At 42.3% G+C, this 27398-nt stretch overlaps 3 protein-coding genes across 4 annotated transcripts; 2 read left to right on the plus strand and 1 right to left on the minus strand.

Moving 5' to 3' along the window:
• The first annotated feature begins 8778 nt into the window (after positions 1-8778).
• On the plus strand, positions 8779-17521 carry LOC121807688. 2 transcript variants are annotated; one of them, XM_042207955.1, is made up of 11 exons: positions 8779-9779; positions 11600-12370; positions 12957-13042; positions 13121-13584; positions 13742-14242; positions 14344-15013; positions 15110-15340; positions 15440-15564; positions 15767-16122; positions 16333-16758; positions 16853-17521. In XM_042207955.1, the coding sequence occupies exons 1-11, from the start codon at positions 9711-9713 to the stop codon at positions 17342-17344; spliced, it is 4191 nt and encodes a 1396-aa protein (XP_042063889.1). In that variant the 5' UTR covers positions 8779-9710; the 3' UTR covers positions 17345-17521. The 2 variants fall into 2 exon arrangements, with proteins under 2 accessions (XP_042063889.1, XP_042063890.1); XM_042207956.1 differs by lacking the exon at positions 8779-9779 and adding an exon at positions 10200-10283.
• Positions 17522-17670: 149 nt separating this feature from the next.
• Positions 17671-21272, plus strand: LOC121807689. The gene is made up of 5 exons (XM_042207957.1): positions 17671-18061; positions 18289-18421; positions 19754-19847; positions 20729-20809; positions 20886-21272. Exons 1-5 carry the CDS (start codon positions 17875-17877, stop codon positions 21027-21029), a joined length of 639 nt encoding a protein of 212 aa, XP_042063891.1. The 5' UTR covers positions 17671-17874; the 3' UTR covers positions 21030-21272.
• Positions 21273-23722: 2450 nt separating this feature from the next.
• LOC121806580 (putative gamma-glutamylcyclotransferase At3g02910) lies at positions 23723-24686 on the minus strand. Its single transcript, XM_042206685.1, has one exon. It carries the CDS (start codon positions 24480-24482, stop codon positions 23916-23918), a length of 567 nt encoding a protein of 188 aa, XP_042062619.1. The 5' UTR covers positions 24483-24686; the 3' UTR covers positions 23723-23915.
• Positions 24687-27398: the final 2712 nt, after the last annotated feature.

Consider the following 27398-nt stretch of genomic DNA (forward strand, 5'->3'; position numbering starts at 1 on the left):
TTGCTTGATCTGCGAATTACAGCTTACAACACAGACTTGCTATATGATTATTTCTCTAGAGAGATTCTAACCTCTTCTATCAGATCTAAGTTCTATTTATATAATGAACTCAGATCATGGCTTGCATCACCACCCCAAGTCGTGGATGTCGTGTAGGTTATGGCCTAAGATCGTGGGTGAAGCGTAGGTCATGGCCTACGATCGTGGCCTGAACTGACATCACGTGGTAGTGGGTGTGTTGGACATCCTGTATGGGTCCACTAACTCCTTGTTCGGTCGAATACCGAGACCGAACTGCTTTGGTTGCCGATCTGAGAGTAGAGCTTGATGCCGACCTGAGAGCAGAGCTTGATTGGTTGGCTTTTACCGAGCTGTAGGCTGAGGCCGAACTCTTTGGTAATGCCGAACTCCTCCGAACTCTTTGGTAATGCCGAACTCATACTCCTCCTTGGGCTTTGGGCTGATGGGCCGTCACTGCTGTTGGGCTTGTTTAGTTCGTACCCCATCACTACCCCCCCCGAAAGACGAAGTGAATCACTTCGGCGAAGCGAGTCACTTCGGCATTCTGGATAAAGGTACGGGGGAGGCTGACGTCAGGGGACGTGCCTTGCATGTGACTGCATTAAATGCGACAGTAAAATCCGGCCGTTGAATCCTGAAAAGGTGGGATTCGAAACGGTGCGACGATTTTGAAATCTTCGCCGAATCTGATAGATATGCTCTTTCTTCCTCATTTGAACATCTTTGCTGTTGCGTCTTCTATACTCTCTCTTTCTCGAGAAATTTTCTTTCGCTTTCAAGAGCTTCTTCAGACTTTCTTCACTTTCAAAAAGTAAGAAAAATGTCTTCTTCTTCTTCTTCGGTGTCGGGTAGCGGTAGGAAAGGGGATAAGGGGTCTTCTAGCCGGAAAGAATCCGGGGAGAAGACCGTAGAGTATTTTCACAGTATCTTGAGTAAGGATACTGTGATATCCCTTCACGAGAAATATTTTTTACCTGGGGGGAAGGCGGTGGTTCCCGACGATGATCATAGGGCTAACGACCCGCCGGAGGGTTATGCCACCGTTTACGAAGCCTGCTTAGAATGCGGGCTTCGTTTTCCTCTTCCCCCACCTTTTGTAGAGCTTCTTGATTTTTTTCAACTCCCTTTAGGTCAGGTGACTCCGAACTCTTGGAGGCACTTATCGGCTTTTGCTGCCGAACTGCGTAGGCTAGATAAGGATCTGTCTCTGAGGGCAATCCTTAATTTTTTCCAGTTTAAAAGGAAGGGATCTTGGTTTTACTTGATCCCCTTACAGCCTTTTAGGGCCTTCTGCAAAACCAAGTGGCCGAAATGGCAAAACCGTTTCTTTTTTTATAATAGGACTTCGGCTCCGGGCTTTCCTTGGAGAAGGCCGAAGTCCGTGATTCCCCATCCTCGGTTAGAACCGTTGGCCGAGCTCGAGGGCGAGCTCAATAAGATTCCTATGATTAGGAAACAGTATTCGGAAACTGAGCTCGTCAAGGGCGACCTCGTGTTCAATATCTCGTCTTCGGACGAAGAGGCCGAGGGTGAGGATTTCTCTTTATCTTTATGCTCTACTGCTTTAACGAAGAAAACTAACCTTGTTTTCTTGCTTTTTGGCAGTGTTCATGCTGAATAAGGCTATCCGAAAGTCCTCCGAGCTTGAGGAGCCGGAGAAAGAGAAGGCTACCAGCTCGGCGCCTGATGCCGAGAAGAATCCGAAGAGGCAAAAGACCTCTTCGGGTCCAAAGAAGCCGGAGTCGACTTCGGCAAGTAGGAAGGGGAGGACCCAGAAGCCCCCGAGAGCGCCAGAGAAAGACGTGGTCTTGGCGCCTCCTTCGGAGCATATCTGTGAGCCATTTTTATGGCCCACGGACTTCGCCGAGGTGAATTGTCTTCTTGATTCTTTGGCCTGGCTTCTGTCCTGTATTTTTGGTGCCCTCTGTTGACTTTTTTCCTTATCCATTTTCAGAGGAACGATATGCTCTCCAAGCTCGTCGCCGTCGAACTCTCCAAAGCGTCCAATGACTATGCCGAGATGCAGAGGAAGTTGGCGGCTGCTTGTCATCGGGCCGAACAGGCTGAGGCTAAATTTGAGAAGGCCAGAGCTGCTAGGATTTCGGCCCAGGATGAAGCTCAGTTTGCCAAAAACCAGCTCGTCATCCAGCGAGAGCAGGCGAAGCGGAGCGATGCTGCTGCCGTGGTTGCCCAAGGGGAGGCTCTCCGTGTTTACACGGAGAAACTCTTTTTGAGCAGCCAGTTCTCGGCCTTTGTCGGTAGCCTGGTAAGGCTAATTGCCGATAAGGGCGAGCAGGGGGCCGATGTCGTGCTGCCTCTGTACAGCCGAGAGATAGCAGCTCGGCTTCAGAATCTGCCGCTCCTTGAGGAGCTCGCTTCATCCTCGGTCCTGCTTTCTGCAGACCGAGTCCGGAGTTGTCGAGCTGATCGGGACGAGAACCTGGAGGCTATCTTTGCCTCCGTGGGACCCGTTTCACCCGCTTCGACTTACAACGGAGAGGGTGAGGCCGAGCCGCTGGAGCGGGAGGCCGAAGTCGAGCGAGCCGGGCATCCGGAGAAGGAAGCCGATCAGGAGACGCAGCAGATCGGCTACGGTGGCGCCGAGCAGGCTGAGGAGAGCAAGGAGGCAGAGGCTGAAGCTGAAGCAGATGAGAAGGAAGCTGAACCTCACCGAGAAGGTGGAGACGAAGCTAGCGAAGTATGATTTCGTCTCCCTTCTCTTAGTTTAGTTTCTTCCTTTATGTAAAATGGCCTTGAAGCCCTCCTTGTATAGAAAAATTTTTTTCTTATGAATGAAAAAATTCTTCTTTCTGCTCTTGTGTCTTCGTATAGCCTTTCGTACTCTCTTACTCCTGTTGTGGTTTACTACCTGCTCGGTAAGCTGAAATGCCGAACTGACGTAGCTGCTTTGTATTCTTAACTCTCAAGGAGCTGGAGATACTTCACTGGAAACGGCTGTACTCTTCGGCTTTAGACGAAGCTGAGAAAAGAGCTATAGCCGATCAGACGAAGAATGACGAGCTTCTGGCTCGTTTAGTGAAGCTGGAGGCCGATAATAAGGACTTAGAGTCCGATAAGAATGATCTGGAGGCCGAGCTGAATACGACCATTGCTGAGAGGACTGCGTACGAGGATTACATCCGTGTGCGCGGGGGAATGACCATATCAGATGCTCAGAGTCGAGTTGACGAACTGTGGGAGGAATATAATGTACTCCGGAGGAACAATGCGCTGGAGAGCTCGGCTTGCCAACAAGTCGTGACATCATTGCGGCGCTGGGCTTCTCGGTACAACATTGTTCTTTCTCGGCGCCCCTCCATAGAAAGATTCCTTCGGCATATCGCGCCAACAGATGCTCGCACTCCAGATCAAACCTCTGGTTCCCTTGTTCAAAATCCTACTCCCAGCCAACAACGAACTCCGGAACAGCCGAAAACGTCAAGACGAGAACGGGCTCAGGAGCAACCGGAATCGTCAAGACAGGGACGGACTGAAATTCGCCGAGGAGTTGTGACTATGAGCGAGCAAGATCAGCAGATGCTTATTGCAGAGACTCTTCATCGCCGAGGTGTTAGGACTTCTCGAGCTCGGGGAAGAGGCGTTGGGTCGAGGATAGCATCTCGTCGACCTGCTTATTCTTCATCTGCTCGGAACAACCGAAATCGGCTTCCAGAGGATTTTGCAGATAGGTGGCTTAACTTCAGCAACCCTGGACAGTAGAATAGTCCTTTGTAATAGCGTAACGCCATTTTGTAGGGTAGCGGAGTTGTGTGCCGAACAAGATTTGAAAATGAAATTTTGTTTTTGTTTTCGCTTCTAACACTGTGTATTTACAGCTTAGCGAAAAAATTTCATCGTACTTGTCCTCGGTCTTATGAAGTAAACTTCTTTGACCGGACTTGTCTTTGGTCTGATGAAATAAACATCTTTGACCGGACTCGTCTTTGGTCTGATGAAATAAACATCTTTGACCGGACTCGTCTTTGGTCTGATGAAATAAACATCTTTGACCGGACTCGTCTTTGGTCTGATGAAATAAACATCTTTGACCGGACTCGTCTTTGGTCTGATGAAATAAACATCTTTGACCGGACTCGTCTTTGGTCTGATGAAATAAACATCTTTGACCGGACTCGTCTTTGGTCTGATGAAATAAACATCTTTGACCGGACTCGTCTTTGGTCTGATGAAATAAACATCTTTGACCGGACTCGTCTTTGGTCTGATGAAATAAACATCTTTGACCGGACTCGTCTTTGGTCTGATGAAATAAACATCTTTGACCGGACTCGTCTTTGTGTTCTAATTTGGCGATTTTCGTCGCCGGGATCGAACTTTCCCTTGTCCTAATTCGGCGAGTTTTATCGCGTGGATCGGACTTTCCCAGTTAACCGAAGTGGTCTTATGCAGTAAACCTCTTTGACTAGACATGGTCGTCCTCGGTCTTATGAGGTAAACTGCTTTGACCGAACTTGGTCGTCCTAATTCGGCGAGTTTTATCGCGTGGATTGGACTTTCCCTTGTCCTAATTCAGGCAAGTTTTATCGCGAGAATCGGACTTTTGTTGCAGTTCGTTTCAGACGAAGTGCTTGATTCTTAAGCAGAATTGTGGTCTTGTATCCTCTTTAGAAGCTTTGACACACAATCGTGGGCTTGTTGCAGCTCGTTTCAGACGAACTGCTTGTTTAAGCTGAATTGTGGTCTTGTATCCTCTTTAGAAGCTTTGACACACAATCGTGGGCTTGTTGCAGCTCGTTTCAGACGAACTGCTTGTTTAAGCTGAATTGTGGTCTTGTATCCTCTTTAGAAGCTTTGACGCACAATCGTGGGCTTGTTGCAGCTCGTTTCAGACGAACTGCTTGTTTAAGCTGAATTGTGGTCTTGTATCCTCTTTAGAAGCTTTGACGCACAATCGTTGGCTTGTATGTTCTAAAAAGGGGATCAGCCTTTGAAGAACGAGATACCTCAGTTTTATTTGTAAGAGACGACACTCACATAGACAGACACAACGCACGTAGAGACAAGAACAAGTAAAAAACAAAGAAAACACATAAGACTGACTGACCGGACTGTCTCTTACAAATGGAACTTCTTGAGGTTGGAAACGTACCATGTTCGGGGTACTTGTGCTCCTGACGCGTGAGTCAATTTTTAAGACCCTTTGCCGAGGACTTCTGACACCCGATATGGACCTTCCTATGTGGGCTCGAGTTCGCCCAGCTTTTCTGCTCGGCTTACTTCGTTGTTTCTCAAGACGAGATCTCCCACTTGAAATTGCAGCTTCTTCACCCTTTGGTTGTAATACCGGGCTACTTGCTCCTTGTACTTGGCTGCTTTTATGCAGGCCAATTCTCTTCTTTCTTCGGCCAGATGTAGTTCGGCTCCGGTGTGACTTCGGTCATTTCGCCGGCCTCTGATTCCGGCTGCTGTGATTGCTATGCTTGATGGTGCCGAACTGATTGCTCGGCACTTTTAAGCGCAATCTGCGAACACACTTGCTCTTTTTCGATCACCTCGGATGACCGCTATCTCTCCTTTAGTGGGGAAGGTGTTCGGCGAGGATGCCTCTGATCGCTATGACCGGGCTTCTTTTGTCTTCTCTAGATGAGCTGTCTAAAGACCGTTTTCGACGGTCTGCCTCATCGGCACGAGAAAACTTGTCCGCAATGTCCCACATCTCTTGAGCTGTTTGCGGACCGCACTCCACGAGCTTTCTGTAGAGAGCTCCGGGCAGGATTCCATTTTGGAATGCCGAAATGACAAGTAGATCATTGAGATTATCTACCTGTAGGCATTCCTTATGGAATCTCGTCAGGAAGTCGCTGATCTTTTCGTCGCGACCTTGACGTATAGAAAGCAGCTGAGCCGAAGTATTTCGGGCTTCCGCTTTCTGAAAGAACCTCCTGTGGAAAGCATCCATCAGATCTCGGTAGGATCTAATGCTGCCTTGAGGAAGGCTGTCGAACCACCTTCTGGCGTTCCCGATGAGCAGCTCGGGGAACAGCTTGCACATATGGACCTCATTGAGACCTTGGTTCGCCATATTATACTGATAGCGTCCCAGGAAGTCATGAGGATCCACGAGTCCGTCATAGGTTATCGACGGAGTTCGGTAGTTCTGTGGAAGGGGAGTTCGGGTAATATCGTCCGAGAACGGAGTCCTCAATACTCCGTACATGGCGAACCCGACATTTCTTCGGTATGGAGGAGATGGAGTTCTCCTGTGATTCCGGTACCGAGGATTCTTTCTTCTGGAAGACATGACACTACTGCGGTAGTGACTGTCTCGTATGGAGGGAGAGGGAGAATCCGCCGTTTTTGTCCCCGGCTGCTTTTGGCTTTTTTGCAGGAAGGTTAAGAATTCCTCCTGCTTTTCCGCCAAAAACAGCTTGACAGCCTCGTTCAAATCGGGCTGCTGGGAAGACTCGGTGTGACGGCTTTTGGAGCGGCTTGTTCCTCCACCATGAGAACTGGTGGTGGATTTATCCCTAGGCTGTTTTCCCGACCTATGGGATGGATTGGCTTCCTCCTGGTTCTCACGGGCAGGAATACGGGTACTCTGCGATCTGGTATGCATTTTTTGGGTGGAAAAAATGGATCAAAAATTCGCTTTATCACAAATTTTGTTCTCTGTTTCCCACAGACGGCGCCAGTGATGATTCCGCGAATTTTTGATGATGATAAATGCTCGTAAAAATAAATTACGACACAGAGAATTTTACGTGGTTCGATTTACTGAGGTAAATCTACGTCCACGGGGAGAAATGGGGGCAGGTTTGTATTGCTTGATCTGCGAATTACAGCTTACAACACAGACTTGCTATATGATTATTTCTCTAGAGAGATTCTAACCTCTTCTATCAGATCTAAGTTCTATTTATATAATGAACTCAGATCATGGCTTGCATCACCACCCCAAGTCGTGGATGTCGTGTAGGTTATGGCCTAAGATCGTGGGTGAAGCGTAGGTCATGGCCTACGATCGTGGCCTGAACTGACATCACGTGGTAGTGGGTGTGTTGGACATCCTGTATGGGTCCACTAACTCCTTGTTCGGTCGAATACCGAGACCGAACTGCTTTGGTTGCCGATCTGAGAGTAGAGCTTGATGCCGACCTGAGAGCAGAGCTTGATTGGTTGGCTTTTACCGAGCTGTAGGCTGAGGCCGAACTCTTTGGTAATGCCGAACTCCTCCGAACTCTTTGGTAATGCCGAACTCATACTCCTCCTTGGGCTTTGGGCTGATGGGCCGTCACTGCTGTTGGGCTTGTTTAGTTCGTACCCCATCAGTTTACATATATAATCAGATACTAATCTCTATGCAATGTTATGTATAATTAATTTTAGCTTAGGCATAGTTTGGCAGATTAGTGAAACAATCCTAAGTTAAATTATCTTTATACAAATTATCTTAATAAATTTGATTAATAATCTATTCTACACATTTGGTAGACTATAGGAAATATTTGTTTTATTTTTTATGTTGTTTGATATGATTCTAAAATAATAGAATAAAATAGGTGAAAGATAATATTATCCTTTTAATTAACTTTCATAGTAATTAGGGTTATTTTTAAAATTAGATAAGACGATGTGTTCTAACGTCTCCTTCTCCACTTCTCCATTCTCTCAACTATCCATTACTTATTTCTAAATATAGTAAACAGAACCGGGATTCCTATTCGCGGACGGAGGGAGTACTTTGCATTGGTATATCAAACACATTTTATTAGCCAAGGGATCCGAAGGTTTCAAGGATGCAATAATGAATGAGTTAGGCCGCAGAGAAATTGATCTTCTACTTCCCTATTTATATTTTTAATAAGCAAAGTCTACTAATCTCTACTTGTTTAATAGAAGTTGTTGAGGACTTTAACAAATTTCGGATGATCAGTCGAAGACTTGAACTAATCTTACAGATTCATAGCCCAATATATGTGAAACAGATCTTGAAACTCTTTTGCATGCGAGAATATATCTCCTTAAAAAATACTCCCTCCGTCCCCGAATAAGAGTCGCTAATTTCCATTTTAGGCCGTCCCCCATTAAGAGTCACTCTTCATTTTTACCATAAATGGTAGTATGCCCCACATTCCACTAACTCACTCCACTCACATTTTATTATAAAACCAATATAAAAATGTGAGTCTCACATTTCACTAACTTTTACAACCAACTTTTCTCTACATTTCTTAAAACTCGTGCCCGGTCAAAGAGCGACTCCTATTAGGGGACGGAGGGAGTAGTACTCTCCGCCATTTAATTAAATAAGTCAATGAACTAATTGATGTAAAGACTATTGATAGCCTAACGCTAAGGTCATTAAAATAATGTAAAGTAATTTTTCATGAAATTTAAATGGATTACACGGATGTAGAGAACAAAAAACAAATTATATCTATTAAAAAAATATCTTAATATGAGGGTATTTGTTCAAGAAATAGATTTGTCAAGTTTTAAAATCGAGGGAGATAAATAATCAGACCATGAAGACCAGATTATTTATTTATCTATAATATGAGAGTTTATTATATCGGGTCCATCATTAATCATAGGCTTTAAAAATAAACAATTTATGCTACCAAATGATCAATAATGTATGTTAAATAGTCTAATCTACCATTATCATACCGTACTTGTTTGTTGATATTAGTAATATCATGTACTAGTATACTGGAACAATTTAATTTCGAAGAAATCTATAAAATAATTCAATTTTATGCAATCAAACATCAAACACTCTCGTAAAGTCAATGTTTGTATCGCGAATAACATTGCGCATCTATGTGATCCTTTCAATTGCGTAAAGGATATTTATTCATTGCGTATTTCGAATATCGACGTGTTTTTTTTCCTATGTGATATACGTTTAAATATTAGTGTAAATTTGATAAATCTCATGTTAAAATTTTTTTAAGAGTTAGTGCATGTTTTGTTTGGTTGTTGAGACACGCCCCCTATTCAGCATGGTATTCAATTCTTGTTACTTATTAATCTCATTATTCACGTGTGATTGATTTAGTCGATCAGATCGAGCGACAAGGAGGGAGGAGATGAATCTTAGGTCAAAGGGGCGGCGGAGGTCGACGGCGACCAATGAGAGATAGTAGTATATCTCGAGATGGTTTCGGTCGGGTTTGAATGGGTTTCCAAAATGTTCAAGGCATGGATGAAATAATTAAGAATCAGTACTTGGTTTAAATTTGATTAAACTTCATTATTTTTGTTAAAATTTGCAACTTTATTTGTACATGAGCTTGAATTTGGAACTGTATAAGAGAGTAAGATGAGGAGAAGGATAAATGGAATGTGTAAGGACGATTGTGTAATATCTGTATTTTCTGTAGAGAGATAAATCTAGGAGAAAAGAGAGGCAACACTGCCAAAACCATGATAGAAACCTAAAATAAAACTCCCATCTTCTTCATTTTCCCGTTGATTTCCAGCAAACATTCTCTCTGAAGCAAATTCAACAAGTTTTTGTATTGAGGATTTTTTTCTAGATCCTTTCACCACAGATGTTATTTCCAGTGAATGATTTTTGATTCATCCACTCCAATTTCCCCTATTAATCAATTAATATCCAGAGGCAAACAATTTATATTTCCCGAATTTGGCTTAATCTATGATCGCGTGAGGGTTGATCGATTTCGGAAAATTAATGCCTGATCGACCGGCGGCAGCAGTCGATGAGAAATCGGAGAGAGCGAACTCTCCAAGACCTATGCGATGTCACTCCCACTCTATCTCAGCCGCAGGCATGTTTTTTTTCGCTGCCCTTTTTTGAAACCTACTCTTTTAGGGTTCACTTGATTCCTCGCATTTTTATCGCCTTTTTATTGATCTTTTGCAAATATCTGGACGCTCATTGTCGTGGTTATGTCTCAAGTTTCGGTTTTGATTTAGTTTATTGTTTAATTTATGTGAGATACGTGACGAACTTGCAGAATTTATGGGTATTGGGTACTGGATTTGTCTGTACACACGGATGCATAATTAGTCTGGAATCGTTATTATTCGACAAGTGTACAGAATCTTTTATTGGATTTAAATGCAGTTGTGTTGTTGGAGTGTTGGCTGTATTATGTGTATAGATGCTCCGGTTGTGTGTGCTAGCGGTTGGAACTTTAGTTTCAATTTTCATTATTGTACTTTAATGTGTGTTGTCAGATTACCCCCGTATTTTGAGGAAATTTTAGGATGGAAGTACCGAGTGATGAAGCAAATTGTGACTCTGCCGTCCAATATGGTGAACACTTTGGGTATCATGCCTGCCGCATTTATCTCTTCCGTCTTGCTCTTCTTGTTTGTAGTTGCCCTGAATTGTCAGAAAGTGCTTAACCTTTCTATCCATAATGTTTTGATGGATTAAGATGGTACTAGAATATTTTGGTTTGGTTTGGTTTGGTTTGGTTTAGGCAGATTAGGTGAAATTAGTGAATTTAAGTTCGATATTTCCGTTGGCTATTCCAGTGTCAATTCTGAATAATGGAAGAAGCTTGATTTTCGATTAAAAAAAAAGGAAAGAAAAAACTTTTTAAGTGTCTCTACAATTAGAAAATGAAGGTCATTGGTATTTTCCATAAAGATAGTCAGGCCTAATGCTTGAGTTAAGTCTGTGTGAAGTTAATTCTTTGGAGGTTCTCCCATTTATGCTGCCCTTTCTTCTGGTGTTCACTACTAGTAATGAAGCAATGCAATCAATCTATTGCTACCATTCATATTTTCTGAGAATCTATGTAAATTTAATCCCAGATATTTGGGCAACTTGTATTTTTCATCTTTTTATATTATCTGTTTTATTGTTTTATTTTATCTGTTGTATCCATATTATATTTATCAGCGGAACTATGTTGGGTTTCATACGACAAAATCCTTTCTTAGTTTCTTACTGTGGTCTGGCTATAATTTATGGCAAGCAATGTTCATTAAGTTGCGTAGTAAGTATATGTTCTGTACAATATGTTAGTTGATTCTGCATTCCTGATTCAGTGATTAGTAGCTCTTTTATACTGTCTTTGCGATCATTATACGCTTTTGCCTCTATACTCTGAACTAAGTAATTGCAATGTAAACGGAAATTGGTGTGTTAGGACATTTATCAGTATAAGAAAATAATTCGATACATATTAGTTAATGGTATTTTAGGCATCAATCTGTATGTGTATTTACTTTCTTATCTCTTTAGCAGTCCTATTTGGAAGAGTTGTTCATCAGTTCTAATTTATCAGAGATCACATAATATCTTGTTATCAACTCTGAATTATCTGCTGAGAACCAAGTCCAACAATTATTATTTCAATATCGAAGACTTGTGTTGGATACCAGAGCCCTTTAAATGTTATCTGGAGAGTACTCGTCTTTTACTCATTTGGCATATTTGATAATTGTTTTTATTTGATTGATGACAATGGTCGATCTATATACTTGTTAGCAGTTGAATCATTAAATGTGCAAGATATCAGCTGTTTACTACATTGTGATCCTGCTTTCCACTATGATACTTCCATCACCCAATCTTTCTGGCTTGATTTATTCTCTGAAGTTAACTAATATTGATGATATGTTAATTGATCAGGCAACATCTGAAAATAGCAGCCATTGCTCTGGTAGAAGCTTAAAGGACTATCGAGGGAAGTCTGGGACGTGTAACGTGTGCTCTGCTCCTTGCTCGTCCTGTTTTCATGTTAATAAGGTTCTGCTGAAGTCAAATAATGTGCATGGTGGAGAAACCTGTGCTGGGAACACTGAAACTGAGCAACTAAGCATACTGAGCACTGTTGGAGGCATGGATTCAACTGCTGACTCTTTTTCTGAAAATGCAGCAGGCAAGGCTTCTTCGACGACTTCCAATGCATTCGATGATAGTGCCGTGCACTCAAAGTGTGATGGCAGGAGATCTCTGGAAGGGCATGATGATTGCTTGTCTGTCAGTGGAACTGATGAACAGTTTACTAGAATATCTGACATGGAAGATAGTGGGAATAAGTGTAATGAGCAGAACAGTGGAGAAATTTTTAGGAAGATGTCACCTAGTAGCTCACAAACTGCTGATGCTACTGAGATGCAGAAGGATCAGAATACTTCTGAAGCTTCCAATGGCAAGAACCTACCACAGGAAGAAAGCCCAATGAATGTAAATGATGATAAGCTTTCAGATACTAAAGTTGAGCTGTTGAAGGGTTCAACTGAGCATTTAAATTCATCACCACCTAATAATGTGGCTTCTGTCAATGTTTTCGGCGATCCTCCAAAAATGGATCTCAATTCCACTGAGAAGAGTGATGACATGGAGATTGAACTTCATCCAGCTGATGAGAGTGATCACTCAGATATGGTGGAAGAAGATGTAAGAATGTGGTATTCAGTCATATTTCGCATAATTTGATAATCTGGTCGATCATTATGTTTCAGTGGTATTAATTCTACCCATAAATCTGGAACAACAAAAATATTTATATATCTGGAGATCTCTCTAATAAAACTATAATCTGTATAAGTATGACTCATTATGGATCTATACCCCCTATGATTATTCAGTAAACTATTAATTTCTTCCTAGTCTTCTCTTCATTAAGTCCGGAGATCATGAAACTAAAATTATGTAGTGTGGGCTACCCTTATATTTTAATGTATGTTTGCACAAGTTTCATTACAATACTGGTATTCAGTTACATAGTTATTTTTCTTCTATGCTACAACTTTATATAGTACTAATTGATACTGTTTATATAGTTTCTGATGATCATTTCTGGACCTTTTTTTCTGAATTGATATAAGATAATAGTACTAAACACTTGATGAATAACATCTGCTCCTGATCTTGCTATTATCCCTTTTCTTTTTATAGAGTGAATTGTCACTTAAAATTGTCATGCATTTATTAATTATTCTCAGACATAAAAATCTGATAAAATTTCTTTTCTGTTGAACAGGTAAAAGTCTGTGATATCTGTGGGGATGCCGGAAGGGAGGATTTACTTGCTATATGCTCTCGGTGCAGTGATGGAGCAGAACACACGTAAGTCTTTGGATTCTCTGGAGTTTCTAATATGTGATGTTGCAAAACTGTGCATTTGAAATGATACTTGTTTCCCAGATACTGTATGAAGGAAATGCTGGAGAAAGTCCCCGAAGGGGAATGGCTTTGTGAAGAATGCCAAACACTGGAGCTGGTAGGAAATGGAAAGCAAGAAAAGATTGGAAGTATGGATGAAAATGAGAAAAATATTTCGCCTGGCCGAGTAAGTGAAAATTTAAACAACTCCGATTTTGAGGGACACAGAACAAAGAGTTCTACAAAAAATATTTCTAAAAGGCGTAGAGATGATGAAGATGCCGAAGTTTCTTCTATTGCAAAAAAGCCTGCCCTTGAGTTGACAATTGGGTCGCCAAAGACGTCCAATTCCAAACTAGCTGTTCTTTCTCGCGAGAGTTCCTTAAAGAATTTAGATAAGTGTAGACTACGGTCTCCAAATCGTTCTAGTTTAGACACAATCCCAGTTAATGATGCTACAGAATTTGCAAAGCCTGCTTTAGATGCACGGGGGCTCAATTTACGAGGTTATAATGCATACCTTGCTCTTTTTCTTATAATTTTGGCATTGAGTGGACATGTGGTCTGACATGTTAAGTTAGCCTTTCATGACTTTGAGGTTTCCACTGGCAGTCATCTCAGTTCTTAGTCTTCATTATTGACATCTTCTTTCTGTTCTCGCAGGTAATTTCTCAAAATCTAATTCTTTTAATTCTCTGAATTCAAAGCCAAAGGTCAAGCTTGTAGATCAAGTTGATATTCAGAGGCAGAAATCAGCTAAGGAACTTGGCTCTTTCCGTCTTAAGGAGGGTGCAGTTCGATCTATAGGCAAATCTATGTCATTTAGATCTACAAATTCTGATCGTTCTGAATCAAACATAAAGATGTTATCGCCTAGACCTTCTAACATCCAGGACGTTAAAAATACAAAAGAGAGGAGCGCATTTGAACGGCAGCGCTCTTTCAGAACAGAACACCCATCACATAATTCAGCAATGGGTGATTCCATGAATTCGACATCGCGAATCGGTAAAGGACCATCCTCCAGGGCAGAATCATCTTCACTTGCCTCCCCTACCAATCACCAGGAGGTGAAGCCACTACAGACTGATGGTAAATCAGCAGCATTATCAAGGTCATTTAGTCTTGCATCTCGAAGGAATGCAGATTTACCCAGTACTACAGGTAGAGTTTGATTTCAGCTTTTTGAGTTGGTTTCTTTTAGTACTTTGGTCTTTGAACTACTAATATGTCTGAATCATGTTTTCTGATATTTGCATGACCAGGTGAATTCAAGAGACCGTCAAAACATAGGCATAATAAATCTGCACTTTCATCAGCCAATGGAGCTAATAATATTGAACAAAAACATAATCAGACTAACCTGAAGCAGGATCCTCCCTCATGTGGTGTTTCTGAAAAGTTATCTATTAGTGCTAGTGAAGGTGTATCTGATGGAGTGGTTCAGTCTAAGGATTTAGCAAATTCTGCTGATCGACCGAGGGACTCTTCTGGAAACCGGTTGGGCCCACGGCCCTCAAGAGATGAAAGTGACAACCTGAAAGCTGCAATTGAAGCTGCTGTTCTGAGGAAACCAGGAGTCTACAGGAAGCATAGAGCTTCTTGTCAATCTGATGAGTCATCCGTACGAACTGCAGCTCCTGTAGCTTCTCATATAGACCACATGGCAAGTGCCAAAAGTAGAAAACTATCTTCTGATGTGGAGCTAGCTGAGAGGCTTCTAGTATCTCGGAATTTCATTGCTGACCCTCGTAAAGAGGAAACTCTCAATAGCGTAAAGCAGTCCTTGCTGGTTCGTGCGGAGGGTCTTTCTTCTGGAGTTCGAGATGGTGTCCATATTGGTCTGTCCTCAAGAGATGCACTCAGTAATGTTCCAATAGTACTGCCTATCTTGTTGAAATCCATAGCAATCCCTGAGCATGAATATCTTTGGCAGTATGCACTTATCTCTCACTAATTTTATTTTAAATCTTTGCCTCCATAAAAAGTTGGTAGTTTCATATTCTCCATCACTGCGCTCTATATGTGCAGGGGAAGTTTTGAGATTTGTCGAAGTGGTCAAACATTTGAGTTGTGGGATGGAATTCAAGCTCATCGATCGACATGCGCCTCACCTAAAGTTATTGAAGCTATAAACAAATTTAATAATAGAATTTCACTCTATGAAGTTCCTCGTGCAAGCACCTGGCCTATTCAGTTTCAAAAAAATGGTGTTGGAGACGATAACATAGCCCTTTTCTTTTTTGCTAAAGATCTTCAGAGGTACCATTTTTGTTGTTTTACCTTAGTCGCAAATAATCTTTATCAGTTTGATTGGTATTGACTTGTATACTAAAAATTGACATCTGTTTAATGGTACAGCCATGAGAAGATGTACAAAGTTTTACTGGATAATATGATGAAGAATGACCTTGCTCTCCGAGGAAATATTAACGGTGTTGAGCTCCTCGTATTTCCATCTAATCAGCTTCCTGTTAATTTGCAACGTAAGTGGAGCAACTGTCTCTATTTTCATCCCAATTTGCACTTTTGCAGAATAAGTGGACAGTTATTTAACATAAACTTATGATATTAGGAATCTGGTTAGAGAATGATAATCGTCGTAGAAAATTGAATGTAGAAGTGACTAAGTCATACTTCTGCTGTTATCTAACGTTGTACAATTTATTTTTTTTCATGTACGTGCAGGATGGAATAGGTTTTTCTTCCTTTGGGGTGTTTTCAGAGAAAAGAAAGAACCTAGCCCGCGGCAAATGCCCGATTCCACAATTGCACCTCGAGATATCCCTCCGCCTATAATGTCTTTGCCTGAGAAAAAATGGTCACTCAGGCCTGTTTCTGATAGTGCAAGCCAAGATGAACATCCAGGGATTGAAGTGCCTGCTTCAGAAGAGTTATGGGGTTTACCTAGAGCTGTCAAAAGAGACGTTAGTATGGATAAATCTCCTTTGGATCAGCTTGAACGTGGGCTAAATTCTAGTTCGTCATCTGCAGAAAAAAGTGATGGTCCAAAGCAATGTGCAGAAGTGAGGGATACTTATCAGGTACTATTCTGTGTTGTTTTTTCTGGCTTCACACATTGCCTTTCTTTGATTCGAGGTGTCGTCTAAATTGGCCTATTCCTTCCTGCTCTTCCTTTTTTCGTGGTGGTGGAATGTTTTGCTTGGTTTAGCTCGATGTTCACAAATTTGTAGTTTTGATTAACTGATGTTTACTAAGCTTTATTCTGCCGGCGTTTATATTATTTCGCACAGGAAAGCAGCATCAGTTCCAGCTGCAGCCCCGCTGTTGCTGTGACTAGTCCTGATGTCGGAAGGGAGCAAACGCTAATGGACCCGGTCACTCCACCTGGCAATCCACATTCACTGCTCGATTCATCCAAATCGGTGGCTGGCACTTCTAAGGGTGACGCATGTGAAGGAGCTATATTGGAGAAAACATGTCATAAAGATGATTTAAAATCAAGAATGGATGCTATCGATCTATCAAGAGAAGCAGAAATGCCCATGGAGGGCATTAAAGACCTAAATGTGGAACCCGACAAATGGGTCTTTATCCAGAATGAACCGATGCTTCCTGGACCGTCATCTTTAGGGAATCATACTCTTTCTTCTGGCACTGGTTATGCATCGCCCAGAAAGGACGATATGCACAACAAAACGGTCAAACCACTTGAAAAAGTAAGTACAGACAGACGAAGTCTAACTCGCTTGTATTCATGACAATATAATATTTTTAGCATAGACTTGTAACGAGGATGGTTTTGTTTCATAGGTAAACCACGTTGCTACGCCCCCCTACTCACTGCAGAGTCAACATGTCGAAGCTGATCTCGGGTCCATCCCTAAGTACTATGAACACGGACACGGTGAAAGGTTCTTCTTCCCCGTGCAATCGCAGCCTGTGACAGACTCAACCTTACCCGACGGATCTATACCCTGGAAAACGCGTTTACTAGATGATGATAGGCTCAGTGACAAAGCACCGAATCTAGAGCTTGCTTTAGGGGGTGAAAGAAAACTACTGACGTTGGGCATTGAGTCGCCATTGGTCAGTAAAATAGACCATAAAGTAGACGAGGAACGTATTCTTGAAGAGACAAGGAGGAAGAAGGAAGAGGAGGATGTATCGGCGTCTCTCTCCCTTTCCCTCTCTTTCCCCTTCCCGGAGAAGGACGGGGATGCGAGACGCGAGCTCGCGTCTCAGAGGAAACATGTGAATACAACTTCCTCAAGGCTTCTCTTTGGAAAATTGAGAGACAATTAGATCGCGTTGCTTTGAACTGGAAACCATCACTCTATAATTTTGCTAGGCCTTTTTTGTCTCTTTAGTTTGCAACTCAATAGAGTCCTAAATGGCTGGTTGTATATATGTAGAGTATAGTAGCCGTGACACTGATATGAAATTTTTTTCTCTCATCAATTTGCTTTTTTTCCATTTTCATTATTTTTACTTAATTTTTTATGACAGAAAATCTGCTGATATCAATAGTGGGATTTGAACAGAAACAAACTATTTACAAAAATGTCACTGGATGTAGGTTGGATCTGAACATATATAAAATTATCGATTCATGATTCAATCGATCACACTAGTTCAACCATTAGGAATGAATTTTACAATTCTTTTATCAATTTATAACACGACTCAACATATTAGTAGTTTATAAGTCCAAATCGAACCAGATAATGCATCGATACGCAACCAAATCTGCCAGTTCGATCGGATTTTTAAAACCTTACTCTTTCAAGTTTGGGAGTATTTTTATTTTATTTTTGCGTCGATTCGCTTAAGAAATGTTTGCGAAAACTGGATATTTTTCCAATAAATCCCAATTCTTATCCCTTTCTACTAATTTTACTGAAAATCTCTCTCTCTCTCTCTCTCTCTCTCTCTCTCTCTCTCTCAGCTCTGCGTCTGAAACTGTGGTTCCGCTCATCACATTTCCGATGGCATCCGCGGTGGTTCCGTTTTCTATCTCCGGTAATAACTTAGACGCTTCTGCTTGTGGATTAGTTGCGATCTTCCCCGAAACTCCTCTCCCCTCCCCCCATTAATACTGTGCATGTTCGCTTTGTGCCTCAGTAATACTCTATTCTATGTTTCTATATCCAAATGATTTCAACTCTAACCACGAGATTTGGAATGCGTGTTCTGTTTGTCTTTTGTGCCGGCTAAGATTGTAAGCTATTACCTCGGTTCTATCGCAGGAGGAAATCATGCAAAGACTAGCGGTATTTCGATGGCGAACTCCGGTGGTTTGGTGAAGGCGCAGCTGTTAGCAATTCGAAGCAAGGCTCGCACTCGCAACAACCGTGATTTGTCCGTTTGTGCTGAGTATAAGTATGAAATCCCTAGCTAGAATATGTAGTTTTTTGTTTGAATTAATAGGATGAATATATATTAATACGCACTCTTATAATGATGCAATTGTGTTGTGTGCTCACGGCAGATCCCTTGAATTCTTTTACAGAATCAGATGATAGTAGTCTTTGAGGTAAAACCCTCCATATTGGGTTCTCGGTAGAAAACTGATTTCGTATATGTGTCGTTTTGTGGTAGTGGTTATATTTAGAAAATAGGGGGAAAGGGACAGTGAATGCTATTAGAATTGATAATTGGTTTATCGATCCATTTTGGGTTTCTATTGAATGCTCTTCAACTCTACTTTGCCTGGTTTGTTTAGGGTTATTTGCAGGTTATTTGTCTGAGTCATTTTCATGATCCACTCTTCACTTACTTTTTTTGTTGAGGGGAACGCTTTTGGTGACTTGTCTGGATCATGGACTTCGTGGTCATGTAATTAATGGCTTTGATGAGTTACATATGGTTGTTTTAGCTAAAGTTTCTAGTCATTCATCCTTCTTCTATCTTGACATGAGGAATGATGTAATGCTACTCTAATCTGGCTTGCTATTTTCATGCTTCTGCTTTCTTAGCATTCCCTTGCTCAATAGTAAATTTGGGACCCTTCATCCTTCAAGCATTGTATATTGGGAAATCATATTTGTGTCTATTCTATATTATTTCAAACATTTAATACAAAGAGATTTGATGCAGGCATGAAGGATGATGTTTTGAGTAAAATTGTTTGGGGGCAGTTGGCTAGTTAAGTATATTTGGTGTTATAGGTCATGGATTTCGTGAAGTGTGTCGCAACAGGTTTAGGGCTTTAGTGGGAACTGGGAAGTAAGTTTCTTGTTATATTTGGTCGAAGTTAACCACCTTGCTTGCGTTTTGGCTTCTCTATGTCTAGCTGGAGTTATCTATCATTTTATTATAGAAAATTGGTCGTATTCATGTGGATGTTTTTTTTACAACTTAAATCCATATCGCTCCTGCTATGGCTGTTATACTTGTACTCATTGCCTTTGGGCTGTGGCTGGCTGCTGCATATGGATTTGAAATTCTGCTCTCTTCCTTTTCATTCTATACTATGCAAGCACCAACCGTGGATCATGGCATAAGTCTATGAAGATAATCTCTCAGTCTTGTGATATATGGATTTTACACTCATATGTTTATTGGAGTAACCAATGTGCTAATAGTAATAACATTTGGATTTTACACTGTTATGATTATATGTATTTCTTAAAGGCATAAATCATTGGTGCCATTTACCAGCTATAAGTGGCACTACCTGTTGATTTATAAGATCTTTCTTTATACTTGCAGTGACCGCAATGGTGGAAATGGTGCTGATTTTGCAGCTGGCTTCATTATAGGAGGTGCAGTATTTGGAACACTCGCATATATTTTCGCTCCACAGGTAAGTTGTATCTTTTATATCTCACGTGCTACATTTTTTTTAATACGGAAGCTTAATCTAAAGCACATTGGGGCTCTGTTGGCCATGCTGTATTATATTTGTGAGATAAAAAGGTGGAAGTTTTGGATTTGTTGACATCACTAGTCAAAAAAGTTGTTGACTCTTGAGAGTCAGTTGTCGAATATAGTGCTAGTGCATATTTCAGAAAGACCTGTGCTAGGAATGGTGTTTATTTTGGAAGGTTCCCTAAAACACACACATATTGATAAATTTGGACAACTTGAGTATGAACTTTAAATAGTAACTGAGTTTAGCTCATGGCATCTCTTTTCTCTTGGGAACTCTGCTGTCATTAAGCATCTATATCTTTTATTTTTGGCCTGGATGGGGCACTTTGCATACCTTTCGTAAGGTCCATCATTTGGATCTTCTGCAAAATACATGACATGCAATTTGAATAGATATTTCTAAAACTTTGTAAATGAGAACAGGAATATTAGACCCGTCTTCATCATTAAGATGTGTTTCAAATGCCTTAGAATGTTGACCTAAGTCAAACCTGTTTGAACTCAGCATAGTAGGTCGAACTGAACACCAATTATGTTTGGACCTCTAGGAGCCACTAATAGTAAATTTGAACCAAGTCTTTCTACTCAATACAGTTCATTAGTTTCCACATGGATTGAGAGCTGTTTAATCACATTGAGTTTAGTGCTTCTTATGTTATGTGGGAGAAATTGCTCTTTGACACAAAATACTGCTTTGGCAGAAGGAAAATGCTGCTGTGAAAGGCACACAAACATGATGCACGTCAAAACTTATGCCACTATCATACATTTCATTGATTCAATGTATACACTCTGTTTTATTTCTGTTTCAAGATAAGAAGATCTCTGCTAAATGAAGACGAAGCTGGATTCAGGCGGGCCAAGCGTCCGGCATACTATGATGAAGGTTTAGAGGTAATGGTCGTATCTGCAACTTTTTTGCGCTGATCACTGACCGATTTCTTGACCATTCTCTTTTCTGAAATTACAGAAAACCCGGCAGACCTTAAATGAGAAAATCGGCCAACTCAACTCAGCTATTGACAACGTCTCCACCCGTTTGAGAGGCGGCAATAATCTGCCCCAGGTGCCTGACGAGAGTCTTGAGACTGATGCAGAGGAAGCTGCACTGTAAGAACTGGTTTTCTTACATCTCCATGGTTGCAGCATGTTCGATCTTTCCCGTTTTAATAGTTGGTTTGTTGAGCATGTGAATGGATGCTTTCAGTGCATAACAGTTTATCTCCTTTGGCAAACTTCATTATGAGTAGGAAGAACACCTCAACTTTAGAAATTATTTGTTCATGGCATATTTGAGGAGCTTATTTTCTACTACTATTTGACATTTTGTTTTCCTAATAAAGATTGTGGTACCGTATATTGTTGGTGCTCACATGACCACCCGGATTTTCAGCTGGCGATCTCGGGATTTTCATTCACCCGAAACCTACAGGTTGATCTAAATAGTCTGTTAAATATAGAGTTTTAAGGCTAATAAATTTAACCCGGTAAGACCATCCACAACGCGTCTCGCGCCGGGCTCGCGTCTCGTCTCGGAGAGACGAGACCCCCGCGAGACGCATTGCAGCGGCCATCTCGTCTCCAGCTCGCGACCGTCTCGTCGCGTAGCTCGTCTCGGAGAGACACGAGACGAGCTGTCTCGCCACGCGCCCGAGACACGTGGCACGTCCCCATGCGTGCGTGACGCCCACTCGCTGGCCCGCGAGTGGGCGTCGTCACTGATGACGCAATAATTCATTTTTTTTAAAAAAAAATCGATTTTTAATAAAATTTTTTTTTTTTTTTCAAACGGTAATATTACCGTTAAATATTTATTTTCATTTTTTAAATTTTTAATTTTTTTACTCTATAAATAATTCTATTCCATACTCATTTCAAACACAAACACACATCTATTCCTCTCAAATCCTCTCTATCACTCCAATTTCCATCTTCAATCAACTCAAACAAATGGATCCTTTTGAGCAAATGCGCCAATTAATGGAACAATCACTCGAAGAAGATCGACGACGAGAGGCGGAGGAAGCCGCACCACCCCCAAGACGCTCCCGGAAGTACATCAATCGGAACCGGGAGGAAGCCGCCGCACGGTTAGTACGCGACTACTTCTGCGATAACCCGATTTGGGGAGATACCTATTTCCGTCGCCGTTTCCGCATGCGGAAACCGCTATTTCTCCACATAGCGAATACTTTGGCGGCCAGGGAGGAGTTCTTCCTAGAAGGGTTCGACGCGGTCGGTCGTCCCAGCCACACGACGCTGCAGAAATGTACTGCAGCCATCCGGCAGCTTGCGACTGGACAAACGGCCGACATATTCGACGAATACCTGCACATCGGAGACAGCACTGGGCGCTTGTGCTTGCTCAACTTCTGCAGAGGCGTCCGGGCAGCCTTCAGTGACGAATTTCTCCGGAGGCCAACCACGGAGGATTGTCAGTTCCTCCTCAACCTGCACGAACAAGTGCACGGATTCCCCGGGATGCTTGGCAGTGTCGATTGCATGCACTGGCAATGGAAGAATTGCCCGGTGGCTTGGAGGGGTTCCTACACGAGCGGCCACAAAGGCACCCACCCAACCGTTGTACTCGAGGCCGTTGCCGACTACTGACATTGGATCTGGCACGCGTACTTCGGGGTCCCTGGCTCGAACAACGACGTAAACGTGCTCCAACAGTCCGACCTCTTTACCGAAGTTTTGGATGGTAAAGCGTCGGCCATCAACTTCGTCGCCAACAACCGGCGGTATAAAATGGGGTACTATCTCGCCGACGGCATCTACCCGAAGTGGCCGACCTTCGTGAAGACGTGCGGCAGGCCAGCGAACCCAAAGCAGGCTCTTTTTGCGCAGAAGCAGGAGGCTGCGCGCAAGGATGTGGAGAGGGCGTTCGGGGTTCTCCAAGCGCGCTTCAACATCATCAAAGCCCCGGCTCGTTCGTGGTTCATGGAGAGCATGGTCGACATCATGTATACGTGCATAATCTTGCACAACATGATTGTCCGAGACGAAGGACCCGATGCCGGAAATTGGTTCGACCCCGAATCCCCCGGAAGCTCAACCGCAAGTAGTCCGCCGCGAAGTGGAGCGCATCCATCTATACAAGAACGGTTGGCTATTCGGGCAAGGACACGCGACTCTAGCGCCCACACCCAACTCCAAGAGGATCTAATTGAGCACATTTGGGAAAACTTTGGCGGAGAAGATTAAATTATGTCATTTTTATTTTTTTAGAATTTTAATTATGTCTTCGTTTTTTTTAATGTTAAGTTGTAATATTGTTTTAATTTTAATAAAGTGTGTTTGTTTAAATTGAATTGGGTTTTAAAAAAAATTATAAATTAAATTGAATGAATAGTAATTAAGAGACGGTATAGAGACGGTTAAGAGACGGAGCGTTGCAGGTTCCGTCTCTTAGTTAAGAGATGGAGGAAAAAAGGACAGTGGGGCCCTCAAATAGTGCTCAAATAGTAGTTAAGAGACGGTTTAAGAGACGGTATAGAGACAGCGTTGTGGATGGCCTAAGTTTCTAGTCTTATTTTTCATAAAATTTTTAGATTGTGAATTTTATGCTTTTTTTTTTGGTAATAAACAGCGGGTGAAACAAACAGAAATATCATCATAGATTTTAGGTGATAAGGTCAGTCAGCCTATTGAACTAGTCCAAAACTTGAACATTTAGAATTAAAATTATTAATTTCTAACTCCTAAACTTTTAACATGAGTAATCTGCAATCCAATTTTTTTTGGGAATACAAAACCAAAATTTTGCTTAAATTTGAGTAATTGACATAAACTCTCCAATTCGAATTCTTCATAATTCACTTCATTTAGGGGAAATAAAAGAGAGACACGTAACATTTGCCTCAAAAGCAGAATTCTTTACGTCTTTTCCGTTCCTTTCATACTTAATAAATCATCCAACAATAAAAAGAAACAGAAATCTGTGGAAGCAAAAAAAAAACATAAAAATAGGAGGCGGAGTCCCAACCCGACCCGGATCCTAGAGAAGGACGGGTTCAGGCTGGGTCGGATCCGAACCGGACGAAACAAAGAGGCGAATTTGATCCAGAAATGTCAGATGCTGAGGCCGATCCTTACGCTTCACGTATCCCCTTGCCGCCTTCTCCGTGTAGCAGTTATAGGCCTCCTCCTCCCCCTCGCCGCCGCTCCTCCGCCACATCGCCTCCGCGTAGCTCCGGTGCGCGTAGTAGGCCTCCGCCTCGACGATCGCCGTCTCCGCGTCGTCATCGGTGTGGATCTGGATCTGGATCGGGCGGCGCTCGTAGTGGCCGCGCGAGATCCCCTCGAGGTCGTCCATCCTGGCGAGCGCGGCGGGGGAGACGGCGTAGAGCTCGCCGGAGACGCGGTGGCCGCGGCCGGGGAGGTTGAGGAGGAAGGGGACGCGGTAGGGGCCGCAGACGAGGGGGAGGCGGAGGGCGGTGCGGCCGGAGCCGGCGAAGACGGCGTCGCCGGAGGAGATGAGGTCCTGGAGGAGGTTGTGGTTGGAGAAGCCCTGCTTCAGAGTGCCGTAGGTGAATATCAGCGTCGCCGCGGCCGGCACTCCCATGGCGGAATTCGCTTTTTGCTTGCTTCGGGAATTGTGGAGATTTCTCTCTCTCTATTTGAGAGAATTATGATGTTTTCGTACGGTAATTTACCATTGAAATCATTGCGGCACTATATATATTTATAATGTGTGTACGTATCCGTGGTATCTGGTTGGCCGTTTTTTTATTTGAGAAATGAAATGAAATGAAATGGGCCCGCTTATTTGATTTCACCTCTTCCTTTTTCTCCATTGCCCTTATCAATTCAATTAAAGCAAAACGAAATTCGGATTCGATTGCGGCATTAGGCCACCCGCAACGTGTTACGCGGGTGGCTCGAAGCCAGTTCCTCCTTGACGAGACGCGCGCGGGACGCGTTGAAGCGTCCCGTCGCGTCCCCAGCCCACCGAGACACCCGTCTCTTCGAGACTGCCCGCGAGACGTCTCGCCACGCGTGTGCGACGTGGCGCGCTCCGGCCCCATGCATGACGTCCACTCGCCGCCCTGCGAGTGATTTCGTCACGCTGACGTAATAAATCATTTTAAAAAAAATTCAAATTAATAAAAAAATAAAATTTGAAAACGGTAATATTACCGTTTTTCGACCGTTTTCCTATTTTTTTAATTTTTTACTCTATAAATACTCCTATTTCATCCTCATTTCACACACAAACACACATCTATTATTCTCAAATCAGCTCTCTTTCAACTCCAAATTTCATTTCAAATCAACTCTTTTATTCTTTCCCCAAAGTTAATCGATCTAATGGATCCATATGAGCAAATGCGTCGAATAATGGAAGAATCACTTGAAGAAGATCGACGCCGGAAGGCGGAGGAAACCGCGCCGCCCCAAAGACGCTCCCGGACTTACATCCATCGTAACCGGGAGGAAGCCGCCGCAAGGTTAGTCCGCGACTACTTCTGCGATAACCCGGTTTGGGGAGATACCTACTTCCGTCGACGTTTTCACATGCGGGAACCGCTATTTCTCCACATCGCAAATATATTGGCAGCCCGAGAAGAGTTCTTCCAAGAAAGGTTCGACGCCGTCGGCCGTCCCAGCCACATGACGCTGCAGAAATGTACTGCAGCAATCCGTCAACTTGCGACTGGACAAACGACGGATGTGTTCGACGAATACCTCCACACTGGAGAAAACACTGGGAGAATATGCTTGATCCAATTCTGCAAAGGCGTCCGGGCAGCCTTCACCGACGAATTTCTCCGGTGGCCAAGCACGACAGATTGTCAGTTTCTGCTCCACCTTCACGAAGAAGTTCACATATTCCTCGGGATGCTTGGCAGCGTCAATTGCATGCACTGGCAATGGAAGAATTGCCCTGTGGCGTGGAGGGGGTCGTACACTATCGGCCACAAAGGCACCCACCCCACCGTTATACTCTAGGCCGTTGCCGACTACCGGTTATGGATCTGACATGCGTACTTCGGGGTCCCCGAATTGAACAACGACATAAACGTGCTCCACCAATTCGACCTCTTCGCCGAAGTTTTGGATGGTAAAGCGCCGGCCATCAACTTCATCGCTAACAACCGGCGGTATAAAATGGGGTACTATCTTGCCGACGACATCTACCCGAAGTGGCCAATCTTCATGAAGACGTGCAACAGGCCTGTGAACGCAAAGCAAGCTCTTTTTGCGCAGAAGCAGGAGGCTGCTCACAAGGATGTGGAGAGGGCATTCGGGGTTCTCCAAGCGCGCTTCAACATAATCAAAGCTCCGTCTCGTACGTGGTTCATGGAGAGTATGGTCGACATCATGTATATGTGCATAATCTTGCACAACATGATTGTCCAAGACGAAGGACCTGAGGCGGGAAATTGGTTCGACCATGAAGCCCCCGGAAGCTCTACCGTAAGTAGTCCGCCTCGCAGTGGAGTGCATCCGTCTATACAAGAACGGTTGTCTATTCGGACAAGGACACGTTACTCTACCGCCCACGCCCAACTCCAAGATGATCTAATGGAGTACATTTGGGCAAAATTTGGCGGAGGAAATGATTAAATTATGTATTTTTAATTTTTTTAGGATTTTACGAATTTTATGGTGTAATTTTATTTTATTTAATGAAGTGTGCTTTTATTAATTGAATTTGTTGAAAATAAAAATAAAAATTAAAATTGAATGAATAGTAATTTAAGAGACGGTTAAGGGACGGATAAGAGATGGAGGGTTGCAGGTCCTATCCCTTAGTTAAGAAATGAAGTAAAAAAGTACAGCGGGGTCCATAAATAGTAATTTAAGAGACGGTTAAGGAATTAATAAGAGACAGCGTTGCAGTTGGCCTTAGAATATGCAGCTTGCGAAAACTCACCTTGAACAACATTATCATTGCTTTCTTTCGCTTACAAAAGTTTAAAATAAAAGCTAATGTGTTCGATAAAATAGAAGTTAATTTATTTGGTATTTTTTAAAATAGAAATATCAATCTATACGTTTTTTTTCTTTTATATTTTATTCTCTTTCATCGACTATTTATACTACTATTTTTAAATTCATCGACTATTTATACAACTTATGAAGTTAATTTATTTGTTATTTTTTAAAATACAAATATCAATCTATCTATATTTTTTTATATTTTATTCTCTTTCAGCTTAAAATTATGTGTAATAAGAAATACTACATTTAGTGTTTGATCTCTCTTATTTTATTTTCTTTCCATTTCTCTATTTTATTCTCAACTATTGTAAACAAAATAAATTTAAATCGCGATAAAGGTAGGGCATGTGACAGCGGCCGAATAGAAAAGTGTTTAAAACTTGTAGTAAGATGAATTACATGAATATTGTATATGTGGATTTTAAATAAATTTTTATTATGGTAGCATCAAAGCCACTCTGGCATGTGATCATTTCCGCTAAAGTTGATGTCACAATGAGCAATTAGGTAATGAAGAAAATAGGTGTCTCCA

The sequence above is a fragment of the Salvia splendens genome, chromosome 6 (assembly GCF_004379255.2).
Source record: "Salvia splendens isolate huo1 chromosome 6, SspV2, whole genome shotgun sequence".
NCBI lineage: Eukaryota > Viridiplantae > Streptophyta > Magnoliopsida > Lamiales > Lamiaceae > Salvia > Salvia splendens.